Raw genomic sequence first — 14,855 nt, forward strand, 5'->3', positions numbered from 1 at the left:
ACTGCCAAGCCTGTCACTGAACTAAACCATATCCCTCAGCACCTCATCTGTGCATCTTTTGAATATTTCTAGGGATGGTGACTCCACCATTTCTCTGGGCAGCCCATTCCAATGCTTAATAACCGTTTTGGTGAAAAAGCTCTTCCTAATGTCCAATCTAAACCTCTCCTGATGCAACTTGAACCTATTTCCTTGTGTCCTATCATTCATTACTAGACAGAAAAGACTGAACCCCAGCTCACTACAACTCCGCTTTCAGGTAGTTGTAGAGAGTGATCATATTTCCTCCATTTCCATTTCCATATTTCCTCTTCTCGAGGCTAAATACCCCCATCTCTCTCATCTGCTCCTTATAAGACTTGTTCTCTAGACACTTCACCAGCTTTGTTACCCATCTCTGGACATGCTCCAGCACCTCAATGTCCTTCTTGTAGTGAGGCGCTGGACACAGTATTTGAGATGTGGCCTCACCAAAGCTGAGTACAGGGGGACAATCACCTCCTTGGTCACATTCTTTCTGATACAAGCCAGGATGCCATTGGCCTTCTTGGCCACTTGGGCACACTGCTGGCTGGTAAGCCAGTCTATGATCCAGCCCCCCCCTTTCTAACAATAGACATAAAAGTGTGAACAACATTAATACTAGAATTATCAATAGTGGATTGTGAGTTACAGTAAATTGGGATGAATGGAGTAATTAATTACTTAGCTATCTCTTCAGACTCTCAGCAGACAATAGAGATCATTTCATTTGCTATATCTCACCATCTTGATGAAGATGAAATCTTAAAACTGTGATGTATTGGCACAACCTAGCATAATTTTTGATATATGTATGAATTTTGACAGTGGTAATTATTGTTGCCTTGTGGATGTTCACCTTTTTTCCTCAGCCTTTTCATGCACACAGATGTTAGTGTCTCCCTATTTACACCTATGTGAACAAATATGAATATATGTCTTTGTGTGTTCAAACACGTAACAGTGTACAGAAAATGGGTGCTTTATCAATAACAACAGAAGAACAGAAGTCTGCTTAGTAATGCTCATGTGTATTCCTTCAAAAGGTTTGAGTTTAAGCACTGAAAATGCTTTTACGTAAGTGTTTTTATCCAGAAGAGCCAACTGAGACATCACCAGCCAGGTTTTGCTGAGGCCACTTGATGAGTAAATCAGTGAGAAAAGGAAATGCCTTCCTTAAAGGACTGAGGTTCCCTTGTTCTCAAAAGTTTAGTCTTAACACCACATTAGGGCCACCAGCTTCCTCAGACCCCTTGGTGCATTTGATTCTTTCATCTGCCTGGCTGAACAGCAGACCCTGCTATTCAGTGACTGGCACTGTGAAACTCACATTTTCTTAATCTCCCTGCCCCGATGCTGGCACAATCAGCACCTTTTTCTTTGCTCTCTTGGCTCCCTTGTATTCCACTGGCTCCGGAGATCCGCCCTCAGAGTCCACCAGGACACACGTTTATCCAGCCTCCACCTCCTTCCCTTCACATGATTAAAACAGACCCAGCAGCCTGCACCTCCTTCCCTGCTGGGTCCTGAGTGGGGCAGGACGAGCCGTCTGCACCCAGTGCCGCTCTCTTTGACAGGACTAACGAGAGGAAAGCAGGCAATGTGACTGTATACACTGCATATTCACAGGAGAGAAGTGAAGAGAGCCAGTAGTGAAGATGAAAAGCAACTGGTAAGAGAACAAGTAGGATTTAGAAAAATCTGTAAATAAGAGAACAGTTAAAGATGTCCTTGCCAGCTGCTGCCTTTGCTCTTTGGTTTTATGACAGCATTGTAAGGAGAAACTGGTAATAGAAAGGGCTTTATTGACATGTTTTATTATAAGACAAAGACGAAAAGTTGTCCTGTAAAGAAATTGTCTTGTCAAGTCTGTTAGTAAATCTTTAACTTGGGTTTTTATACATCTAATATGCACAGCTCTGAGGAGAAAGTCAATAAGAGAATCTGTCAAAAACTATAGATTCATACTAGAGTTTTCTTTCTGTTTACAGGAAAATTACAGCTTTCTTTTACGTGTGTAGTTGTCTGTGGTCTTTCATCTCAGCCACCATCCAACAACAATCAAGTAAGGAGACAGACTTTATCTGCATTTCATCTTTCTGTAATTTTGACTGTCAAAGAATTATTCCGAGCTTATTCAAAATGAAAATCCTTTCTAGCTAGCCATTGCAGAAAGGAGGACTTGTCTGTATGGATGTATGGGTGTATGTATGTATGCATATGAAAAAGAGTGAAAGACAACAGTTGTATGTGTTATTTTAAATTTGCTTTTAGATGTATTTTTTAAGTAAGGCTTGAAATCTGGATATAGGTAGTAGATGCAAGACACAAACATCTCTCCTTCAGTGCTTCAATTTTGATACTCTGCTATGTGTGGCAAGAAACTGGTTATACTTTACTTGCTGGGCATGAAATGTAAATGGTTGGATGTCAGCCATATGTCTCATGAAATAATATAGAATGAGTCTGTTTTGAAGGTGTAACATGTCAACCTGAATGTTCCCTTTAAGTCTATGTTGTCAGAAGGAAACCAACATTTATGGTTGAGCCTTTGCAGCATACAAGAGGCTCTCTGTAGGTTAGAAATGCATCTCCTTCCAACTTGAATGCTTTATTCTTCCTCTACTACCATTTTCCAGATTGACCTGATACTGAACTTCTACATGACTCTGAAAGTCTTCAAATATATTTTTATTTTTCCTTCCTTAATTAGGGGAATCTGGTAGGTTTTTGTGCTTATTACAAAGCATTTTGACAGATAACCTTTTGAAGAATTAGAATTTGAATTTGGTTTCCTCAAACAGATTTCTTCTAAGTTCTTGTTTGGGTCAATACAAAAGGTCTGTAAGTTATTCTTGCCCCCACCGTATATTTCATGAATGATCATTCTCTGATCAAATGTGGCACAGAAGAAGGTGGGAACACCTGGAATACTAGAGATGATGGAAAAGATGCCAACAATTTCTCAACGGTCTCTACTTGGCATGAAGTTTGTTTAAGTTTCCTTTGGATTAGGGAGACTATTGATTTAGGTAACTGACTTTTTTTTTCAATGTTTGCTTAAACCACCAAAAGTTCCAAACCAAAAACTCCTTACATAGCTTACACAGCAGGCCTTCTTATGCTACAACTATTTCTACATAGCTCTGCAAGAGAAGAATTATTATAACTCTCTCATTTAAAGGCTCAGAAAAAAAAGCAGTCAAATAATTACTCAATTTATCATTTTAAATTTGGAGCTCTCTAGAAACAGATGCTTATTTTCTACAGAGCTTTGAGTACAGTTTAGATTTATTATTATCTACATCTAATTATTATTTATAGCTCTAATTCATAATATTCTTATAGTTCCTTCAATTAATTTCTTAAGGTGATCTGAGGCAATGTGCAAGCATGTCGTTAATAAATTCACCTTTTTTTTGCAGGACTACCAGTCATCCTGGGTGCCAGCCACAGAATTGATCTCTGCCCAACAATCAGGATTGGCCAAGATGACTTACCAGGCAAGTAGCATCCTGACATTTTTCAGGAAGAAGTTGCTGTTCAGAAACTTTATCAGGTTATATCCAGCTCTGTGACTGCATAATCCTCTAATTAAATTAAAATGAAAGTTACATTCTTGATATTTTTTTCTTGTAGGCTTTGACCTGATTTCTCAGTTCCAAATAGAAAAAGCTGCTTCCCAAGGAATTGTCCAGAGAGTAGTGGGCTCCACTTCTCTACAAGTGGCTTATAAGTTGGGACCCAATGTCGACTTCAGGATCCCAACCAGGTAATATTGTTGTTTGACTTCAAAACACGCATATTTGCCAATATTATAATTTAAGGGATAGATCCTCTCCCCAGACTGATCACCTCGTTTGCAAAGCTTTTGGAAGGGGAAAGAGGAGTTCAACACTTTTTTCATGGCCACTGCCAAACCAGATTGACTCTGTAACAGCAATTTCAGGGACTTCCACTCTCCTCTACCAATGATATTGCTCAGAGTGCCTCAAGATTTACCAATAAAACCTTTAGGAAGTAAAGCCTAAAGTTGTTGTTGTCTTGAAAAGAGTTCGGTAGGCAAAGAAAAGATAACAGGAGCAGTGTGAGGAAAGTTTTCTCAAATCATTGACACAAATGAATTTTTCTGGTCATGTAAGGATTACAGAGACAAAGTAGGACAAATGCTGATTGAGTGTATAATAAGGGATTCTTTTTACTTTTTGGACAACTGGTACATCCACATTCTTGTCCGATTTATGGTCACTTAATTTATAAAAGATGAAAACTGTTAATTAGCACGTCACAGGCAAGTTGTAATAGCAGACAGGATTTTGGAATCTAATTGTGTTTATGCTTTACAGGCCAGACTTGCTGCCTTCCAGTGAAGGAACAGAGACAGTACAGCAGGGTAGAGATGTCTTTGCCAAACTTAGGCAAGTCTGGATTCTAGTCCAGCACCTTATGTAATGAAGAATGCCTTTACTTAGCAATTAACTGACAAGACATTTGATTGTACTACTGTTTCATCTAGGAGTGACTCGAGTGCCAAGTGCTCCTGTCATACTCTGGCTATCACTGACAGCTTTTACTTGTTGTAGTCTTCCCTGGCTTCTTCCTCTAGAGCTACCAGATTAAGCTAGTTTACAGATTAACTGGTTGGTTACGTCAGACTTATGACTACCTTCCATCCCGGTGGCTGATCAAGGTTGCTAGTGCGTATGTTTGAACCCAACCACAGTAAATGGGATCTTCATTCCACTAAAAGTTGGATATTTTCAGAATCTCAACACACGCCTCTTAGCTCAGAGAACATTTGAGCTATCAAAGTGAGATATACGCTTGATATACACAAGTTATCTCTGACCAAGCCTACACCAGCTGTCTTAGTACACTACGGCATGAATCTGAGCTGACTACTGCTACTGGTCTTGCTGGCTATGGATGGTGATGTAGCATCATTAATTTAACACATTCAAGTCATCGATACTTCCAGTCAACACTGTGCTGTTATACTGCTGTTGTCTCATGGTATACCTGAAAGTAAAAAGTCAGCTGCACTTTAGCTGAGTGTCTTGTCCAAGGGAATGGATGAAGGCTGGAGTCCTGGCAGTGCTCTAGTGCAGCACTAAGCTCAATCTTGCTGCTCTGCTCCTAGAGTTATTTTACAACGTGCCACTCTCAGTAAGCTAACTCAGAAGGAATGCAGTTGGCAGTAAGCAGCTGAGGCTAACACTACAGGAGAGGCCATTTCCAATATTTATTTTGAAAAACAGAACTCTCCACATAATCTTATAACGTGACATGGTAGGTGGGTTTTACTACTACGAATTTGGGATGCTGAAATGCCTAAGAAGTATTACAGGAGTTAGCAATTTATGCAGAGCACCTCAAGCAAGGCCGGCCATTTTTAATGGCATGAACATAATTTTGGCTTTCTCAGGTCCAGGTATCGCAGTAACCTTGAACTCCAACTACATTCTCCTCTGGCTGCTCCATCTATATTTTATGCACATATGGAGTATTTAACAGTGATGTTATTATTTCCCGTGGTACCTGCGGGCAGCAGCTGCATCCTGCGGCTGCAGACAGGCCAGGGGATAGGAACGGGGAACAGGGGACTGGAGGGAGAGGAGGGGAGGAATGAGGGGATAGAGAGGGAAGGAGGAAGAGGAGGGAGTGAAGGGAGAGAAGGGGAAGACTAGAGGGTGAAGGAGGGGGGAAGAGGAAGGGATGGAGGGAGAAGAGGGAAGACTGGAAGGGAGGAAGGTGCCACCCGGGCCACCCGCGCCCGCCTCCGGCCCGAGGCGCTCCGCCGCGGAGCTGTCCGCGCTCGCGGTGCTGAACGGCCGCCGCGTCCGGGCTGCGCAGGCTGCGGGTCAGAGGCGTCCCCGCGGCGCGACGGGGCCGCGGCGGCAGCCGCCTGACAAGCACTCAGCGGTGTCACCTCCGGTACCTGCCTCCAGCCCTGTGAGCTCCTGCTTCGCCAAGAGATGGGGGAGGTAAAACTGGAGTGAGATGGGGAAAAAATAGACAGCGCCTTTCTGCCAGGCGTGCGGCTGAGCTCGGCACGGGGGCTGCGGTACGGGGGATGCGCTGGCCAAGGACGCGCCGCAACACATGCGTAAGGCTCCGCGCCTCAACAGACGCGCTGCAGCCACTTCCTCTCACGCTTTCCCCATTGAGCAGCCCGATTAGTCCGAGGTAACCGACAGCCATAGACAGAGTTTTCTCTTGCCTTGCGAAATAGGGACCAGGGGTCTACACCAGACCCTAGCATAAGGCTTTCAAAGCTTTTGAGGAAGGGACAGAGAGGTGGACACATGGGTAGAAATGGCAAGCGGGCCAATGACAGTGCTAGCACAGAGGGTTTGCTGTCACTGAGCAACCTGGTCTAGTGGAAGGTGTCACTGCCCGTGGCAGTGGGGATGGAACTAGATGATCTTTAAGGTCCCTTCCAACCCAAACCATTCTACAATTCTATGAGAGTAAAATTTCCTTTTTTTGACTACTGTATGATCATTATACTAAGGCAGACAAGCCCATATAACTGTGGCTATGGTGTGGGAATGAGAGCTCGATTAGATGGGCATGGCTCAGCATATTTATTCAGTCTTTGCTGTAGCAATAGCTCATGCCTTGAAAAGCTTTAAAACCCTACTAAATTGTAGCTTGGTCTTTTTGCTGCTTAGCATACTTGCCAAGGTCCAGAAGTGTACCCTGGAATGAATAGAAATGATTGCATACAAGTCTTGACTTCAGCTTCTCTCATCATATAAAGAAGTTCCCATTGGCCATGGCTTCTTCTAGCGTAAAATCTGCTGCAGAATCAATGAAGTGTTCTTTGTGTAATAAGAACCTGTGAAACTTCCATGGCTCATATCCATTGTCTCTGACATGGCAAACATGTCATTTTTCAGTTTAGTTTATGTATCTGTTCTAGGTGTCCACCAGTTACTAAGTACAAATTAATACTAGCAATGTGGATAACAATTGTGTTGATTTTTCTTTTGTTCTTGCAAGCTTTAAAAAATATATTAGCACAAAGGAAAATGTTCATGATATGGGTTTTTTTTTGTGGAGAAAAGGGCTATCTTTCTTTAGGCACTGGAGGAAAACTTAATCCTTTGACTTCACGATTGCAGCAGTCATATCCAAAGACCCCTATGTCCACACAGATAAACTAATGCCAGGAAACATTCAAAGGCACTCATACTTGATCACCTTTACTGTTGAAATATTACACAAGACTTTGTCATCGTTTGGGTACAGACTAACTTACAGTCTTTAAACAATTCCTGGGCATAGATTGATAGCTAGGATAGGCCATACACCATTCCCAATATGCAGCTTGCATATTTATTCTTTTTTTTTAATTAAGTAAGATTAAAATTTTTCATGCCAGCTGAACTTAGTATCAAAGAAAAGCCTGGGCATAGTGAATTTAGCAGCATGAAGGTAGCCTATGAATCTGAAATGACACCTCTTTGCCTGCATCCTTATTTCAGTAGAATGAAATGCAATGCAAAAATTGAAGCTGCCTTTTGATCAATGTTAATATTTGGGGAAGTGGTGTACTGCAGACCACTTTAACAGGTGACATGACAAACATATTACAATAAGAAATGATAAAAATAGGAAGTAAGCTTGGAATATTCAGAGAATTTAATGGGCTGATTTCCTCATTTTTTTCTTTTGGGAATAATGCTTCCCTACAAAGTAACATTCCTCAAATGTATATTCCCGAAGGTCTGGCTTTTCTGAATTCAGCCACCAAAGTTCTTCAGGTACCTTTCCTCTTGTCTTGCAAGTAAAATATCTTACATAGATATTGATGAAAGACAAAATGCAGCTAAGAAGCTAATTAGGTCTTAAGAAATAATGAGGCCAGAACTAGGTTGTTTCTGAACAATAGAGACCAGCTGAGGGCAATGAGTCCTAACAAATGACGTCTGGCTAATGACTTAGGACAGTTACTTTTAAAAATGCTTAGCTAGATTTTATTGCCTATTTGATGGCTGCCAGACAGTGCCTGCCAGGTCAATTGTGATTCTAGGTGGTTTCAGGAGGTGCAGACACAAAGTGTCTCCAGCCTGAGTAAAGAAATCCCCACCCCTGGGTACATGACACTGCATTATCATGAGGTTGGCCAGAAAAATTTCTACAGCCACCTCTAGTGGGATGTACTAACATTTCTAAAATCTTCATTTAGCAAGGATTAAGTTATCTTAGTGGGAAATGGAGTTCACCTAAGAAAACAAGTCTTAAAGAAACAGAGTTAATAAAATAAGCAGTTATTTTGTAGTATTCAAGTCGGTACGTAGCCTTTTAACATACTCTGCAGCTCTTGTTGAATCCTGAAGTCAGTGGGACTACGCAGGGCTTCCACCAGCTAATCAGATGATTTATCTTGGTTATACTGATGACTCAGTAGGATTGTCTTGAAATCTCTAATAAATCTTCTTGGTAAGCACTCAAGATACAGGATTAATAAAAGTCTTAAGTATTTATCAAAAAGATTTAAAGAAAACAGTAGTGTTTCAGAACTTCCCTTAGATGAATTACAAACGTTTCAAAATCTGTCCCTCTCCCTGGCCCAACTGTACTTAAAAAAAAATTAAGCAAGGATTCAAATAAAATATTCACCTGACCATGCACTGATTATACAATTAAAGCAGTTAATAATAGCCTGAGTACACAAGGAAAGTAGGACGAGACTGCTATCATAAAGACTTACAATACAAAAAAATAAATGAAAGCAATGTTCTGATGTCTCACATCCCTGGCACTTTTAAATGGACAGGAAATGGGTTGCAAGTGATTCTGGCCTATGTGCTTGAAATACTTCTTCATATTAATTCTCCCATTGCTCATTTTCCTGATTCTAAATTTTTAAAAGCTTGGTTTTCTTCCATAAATTGGTGGAACTGGAAACATGTATGTTAAAAAAAATAGGTAAATAATTTAATCTGGCATTCTTCACTTTGCAGTAAGACAGAGAAACATCTTCAATTATTTATTTAAATACCATGATACATTTGTCATGGTTTGCAAGTATTTATCATTTTAAGCTGCTGACTTTGCCTATGCAAGGATTACAGGCTTTGGGAAAAACTATGTACTGAAATACACTGAAACCACTGAAGTCAATGGAATTGTTTTTCATTACTGTTGGAGTAACTGAAGTGACAATCTGTCTCTTCTTTTCTTGCAGGATTATAGGTGTAAGTCTTACACAGTAACAGTCCCCTGCAGAGTACCTTTCTGGTGATGGGTATACCTCTGCTTTGTTTTATTGAGTCACATTACTGATACTGTGTCTGTGGTCTACAGGCAGTAGTTTTGATTCTGAAATTTTCTGAAAATGTAAATATTTATCCATGTTTGTGCACTGTCTTTGTATTTTTACTATTCTATATACTTTTCACAGAATCATAGAATGGTAGGGGTTGGAAGGGACCTTTAGAGGTCATCTAGTCAATCGCCCTGCATAAGCAGGGTCACCTATATCAGGTCGCATAGGAATGTGTCCAGGCAGGTTTGAAAACATCCAAGAAAGGAGACTCCACACCATCCCTGGGCAGCCTGTGCCAGGGCTCCCTCACTTGAACAGTGAAATATTTTTCTCTTATGTTTACGTGGAACTTTTTGCATCCCAGCTTCATCCCATTACCCCTTGTCCTGTTGCTAGCTACTATAGAAAAAAGGGATGTCCCAACTTCCTGACACCCACCGTTTAGGTATTTGTAAATATTAACGAGTACCCCCCTCAGTCTTCTCCAGACTAAACATCCCCAGTTCCCGCAGTCTTTCCTCATATGAAAGATGTTCCAGTCCCCTGATCATCTTGGTGGCCCTGCACTGGACTCTTTCAAGAAGTTCTCTGTCCCTCTTGAGCTGAGGAGCCCTGAACTGGACACAGGACTCCAGATGAGGACTCACCAGGGCAGAGTCTTATCATTTATTTTTCTCTTACCAGTGTCAGAAGTTCTTACACAATTTCTTGTCTTTGTGTATCACTTGAAAAAGTTAACAGATTTCTATTTTAATTTCTGAAAAAGAAGGAAATTATGCAACTTGCATGTACATATATGATGGCTCGTAAAGGACTGAACTATAGCTAAATATGATGCAAAGAATTCTTCTGCCAATCTGGTATAAAGAGTCTTCTAATAAAAAAAAAAAAATGTAACTATATTTACTTAGTAAGGTTTTTTGTTTGGTTGGGGTGGGTTTTTTTTGCCAGTATAGATATGTCAGCTGAGGTGGGATGAGAATCTGTGTGTGCCATTTAAACCAATATTGCCATGACAGCAGAACTTATCAGTGCAGAGAGACTGAAAACCTCTTCTCAGAGGATCTGGGATTAGTACTGGTTCCTTTAGCTGCAGAGCTCAGCCTATCTGATCCCCTGGAGTCACTGATTCTGATAGAGAAAGTGGAATGTCACAGGGAGGCTATTTAAAAAATTACCTAACAATACCACCTTCAGTACAGTAATAGTAAAACCAGCTCTTGTGCAAGAACAAACAGTGGGATTCAGCAACTGAAGAGATAAATATTGAGCTAAGGTTTTAGCAGTAAAGATTGAAATAGTTGTTAAAGAGATGTTATAGAGGAAGGACACAGAGGGCCATAAAAGATGTGCTGAACTGGAACACAAGCTTACTATGAGTGAATGGGTGTCTGGATAGAGAGAGGGAGAAAATCTTCCTGCAGCAGGAAAGAATATATAAAGATGTTGTTTTAGCTAGAAGCCTAACACAAGGAAGGCTAGGATACAGTAGTAAATACTGGAAAGTGCTCAGAACAGAAGGAAAGGTACTATGTCTATGCATTGACATTGGCATTTGAGATATCAAGATACAAACTGAAAGAAAACAATGAGAGAAGACAAAAAAAATTGATAAAATCATATCAAACAAACCCAGCTGGGACAGACTACTGCATCCACAGTCAACAGAGACACAAGTCATAACAAATCACAGAATGTTTAAATATATTAGTAAGGAACCCCCTCTTCCACCTTTGTATTTCTCCACACCTTGCATAATAAGATAATCTCCCAGCTAAACACTTCCCTCCTTCATACACCAGTTTTCAGGTGTATGTAAAGGCTTGTGAGGAAAAGGGAGAAACACCAGCAGATTGGGTAGTTTGTTAATAAACTGAGGCTGCTGCTGCCAGGCTTGCCTGGCTGTACATTTAAATCTTGCTGAGGCTGTGCCGTCTCCTGCTGGAATATGATTGCACTACAGTTTTGGACAACAGCACACTACAAACTATGGAGGCTTTATCTGGCAGTACTCTTTTTCTAAGTGAGTAGTTGTCAAGCATAGAGAATAAGAACTAATTTATTATTTTTTGGGGGGGTGGGGGTGTGTGTTTTTTTCCCCTTAGCCTAAAGACTGAGGTTCAGTGGTTGAAATAGGATTAATCTGCCACTCAGTAAATAATCACAGAATCACAAAATCACAGAATCTTAAGGATTTGAAGAGACCCTGAAAGATCATCCAGGCCAACCCCCCTGTCAGAGCAGGACCACCTACAGTAGGTCACACAGGAACTTGTCCAGGTGGGCCTTGAATGTCTCCAGAGGAGACTCAACAACCCACCTGGGCAGCCTGTTCCAGTGCTCTGTCACTCTCAGAGTGAAGTTTTAACTTGTATTTCCCTGGAATCTCTTATGTTCCAGCTTGTACCTGTTGCCCCTTGTTTGTATAAGTTGTCTACTTTGCCTGAGAAGTTATTGCAATGAATGCTGGTGACAAAACAGCTCTGCAAGTCTCCATATTTAAGAAATTTAGTCATATACAAGTTATTTTTAGATGTGGATAAATGGAAAATAATGTCTTGATGTCAACTGGGCTAAGAAACTACCATTTTATGACCCATAGAATAGGAAAATTCATATTTCTTAGATAGTCTACCAGATTCACTGACACATTTGAGGTAAGAAATAACATTGGTGTTTTGCACAGTGACACAAACAGTAGTACTTGTTTAGCTTTCCAAATCTCACATGCTATTGGAGTTTCCAAAGAATGAAACATTTTATATGTATTAAATCTGCTCCCTACTACTTGTAGTCTTGTGGCTGAATGTCACAGGATGTAATAAATACGTTTTTAGTATGTTCTTTCCATGCATATATTTGTCAATGAATGATTTGTTGAATGATTTCTGCTGAAATGATAGCTAATACATTAATAAAATGGTTATTGTCAGGCTGAACAAGAAAATGCATTTGCAAAAGACATTCTTATGTTTTCAAAACATATGGTCAATTATAATGTCACACTGTGTTGACTGATCTCGAAAGTCTAATAGTAGGAAATAGCGTAATTGCAGGATATACTTTCTAAATCTGAACTAAGAGTCTGCTGTTGCTCCATCCGTTACACCTAGAAAGGGTTATCATAAATATTGTATAATGTTGGAAGAATCCACATTTCTGAACCAGTTCCTTTTGCCATTAGCAACGTTAATGACTCAAAAGACATCCATTTAGGAACGCTGTAGGCAGAAGAGTACTGATAGAAGTATGGTTAAGATGTGGTTTCACTGAGTAACTGTTTCTTATTTCTCTGTGGTGATATGAAAAGGTTTCCAGAACAAATACACAACGTATGTACCGTATTTTGATCCTACACAGTGCCATATATTCCAACGGATTGCCCGATGAATATTCCTTTCTAACTACTTTTCGGATGACTGGGGCCACACTTCAGAAATACTGGACTATTTGGCAGATTCAAGATTCTTCAGGAAAAGAACAAGTCGGAGTGAATGTTAATGGTCAAATGAAAAGTGTTGAATTTTCTTATAAAGGAGCGGATGGAAGTCTCCATACGGCATCATTTTTGCATTTGCCTTTCTTGTTTGACTCCCAGTGGCACAAGCTTATGATAAGTGTGGAAGCAAACAGTGTCACACTTTTTATTGACTGTATTAAAATAGAATCTTTGAACATAAAACCAAAAGGGAAAATCAGCATTGATGGCTATGCTGTCCTTGGGAAACTTAAAAATAACGCTGAAATTTCAGTTCCGGTAAGTTCCAAAATCTTTTATTACTGTAAGAATGTTTTATCTTGAAACTTAATGGGATTATTTTTTTGTGGCACGCATCTTCAAGAGTTTTCTGGAAGCAAAAATGACAGAAAAATAGCAACTCTTTGGCAGGTAAGTGCCAGGTTTGCTTTTTAAATTTTGCATATAGATATGCTGTGTGAGGTAAGAGATAACCCAGGTTATTACTAACTTTCTATAGTGACATTTCTCAGATATCCACACTTCTGCCACTGGATTCTTCTCTGCCTGCATGTATCAGTTGGGTGTTTCTGTGTTTATCTCAGATGTGGAGCTTGATCTAGAGGGAAGTCTCAGCATATGGATTTGTGGCCTGCACTTAAGCAAGAATCAGGGTCCCTGTCTCACATACGTGCACCGACCATCAGCTAGATGTAATTAAATGTGTCTCTGGCAGAATAAGTACTTTAAATTGTTAATACAAAGGGAATCTCTCCTGTAAGTGAGATTGAGAGAGGTTCTTTTTCATCTACTGCGATGTTCACACAGGAAATAAGAGACCCACGTTTAAATCTCAGTGCTAAATCAGAGACTATCATGAGTACCTTATAATGCAGGAGACTGTTGTAATTACTGTGATACCTGGCATGATCATATTAATGATTGCTTTTTCTTTTTAATTAGCTTGAGATTTTTAAAAAAGACAGTGAACTCTTAAAGAAGGTTCTTCTTCATGAATCCTATGAGGGATAGTTGTGGCATCAGAGATTAGACTCAATCCAAATAAATGGCCCAGCAGAGCTGAGTCATAAAGCCCACCCATCTCCACAATACTTTCTCCTGCCAAGCTCAGGACATCCCACTCCTCACGACAGCTGTTGTGAATCCCTTTGTCAGCTATTTAATTTACTCTATGGATTGTAGTAGACACCTACACTCATTGTGGAATGCTCCTTCATTCTGTGTTGCCAGAGTAGAGAGTGAAATGCCTGTTCTGTATTCTGTTAGTGGATTTAATGCTGAAAATATCCTCTTCATGCTACATTGCAAGGAGAGTTGTTTTGATGGAGAAAATAACATTGAGGGTGACATATGGTAAATATTGAATGCTTTTGTGCCCTTCAACAAAGAAAACTGAGTTAAAAAAACCTCCAGGGATTTTACTATTTGATTATCTGACTTAGCTTCTGAGATGAACAATTAATATAAAACAAAGACAAAGTGACATAACTGTAATTTCTGTCAGGAAAAAAATATTGTAGCTGTCACATCTGCATTTTGCCTTTCAGACATCCATGAAAGTGTTTTCTCAGCTACTGTTTTTTCAGCTAATGAGTTAGACTGCACTTTCTGCTGAATAATGTAACAATTTTGTCCCATGGTGGCACTAAGCAACATCTAAGACCTCAGGAAGGCTATTTCTGAATTTACATTGTAGAATAAAAGGAGTTTCAAAATACAATTGAAAAAATTACTGAAAACATTGCAAAGTTTCATATATCATCCTTTTCCAAGGATCCTTTTTATGTGTGTTTAGAACACATGAATGGTGAGATACCCATATACGTACGGGGTACTCATTTCAAAATGAGCTGAATGGCAAAAGTCTATGAGATATTAAATATACTGTAACCATTTTCCACACATCTACACTGCAGATTTGCATCATCTTTGAACTAGAGTGAAGAGAGAGATGACATTTTAAAATATATTTCATGTTGTTTGCAGAAAAGAAAATGTGGCCACAGGATAATCAGCATTATTTAAACTTGAAAAGGCAAATGTTGCAACAAAAGAAGCATCTCATGCTACTATATTGAA

The 14,855-nt window shown here is 39.9% G+C and overlaps 1 protein-coding gene across 1 annotated transcript in view; it reads left to right on the forward strand.

Moving 5' to 3' along the window:
- The first annotated feature begins 1,679 nt into the window (after positions 1–1,679).
- Positions 1,680–14,855, forward strand: part of COL9A1 (collagen type IX alpha 1 chain) — a 74,587-nt gene continuing 61,411 nt past the window's right edge. Inside the window, exons 1-5 of the mRNA XM_061990121.1 lie at positions 1,680–1,693; positions 2,013–2,086; positions 3,447–3,524; positions 3,661–3,793; positions 12,659–13,055. Coding sequence (XP_061846105.1) covers positions 1,680–1,693; positions 2,013–2,086; positions 3,447–3,524; positions 3,661–3,793; positions 12,659–13,055 — 696 coding nt within the window. The remainder of the gene's footprint in view (positions 1,694–2,012; positions 2,087–3,446; positions 3,525–3,660; positions 3,794–12,658; positions 13,056–14,855) is intronic.

This window comes from Colius striatus, chromosome 2 (assembly GCF_028858725.1).
Source record: "Colius striatus isolate bColStr4 chromosome 2, bColStr4.1.hap1, whole genome shotgun sequence".
Classification (NCBI taxonomy): Eukaryota; Metazoa; Chordata; class Aves; order Coliiformes; family Coliidae; genus Colius; species Colius striatus.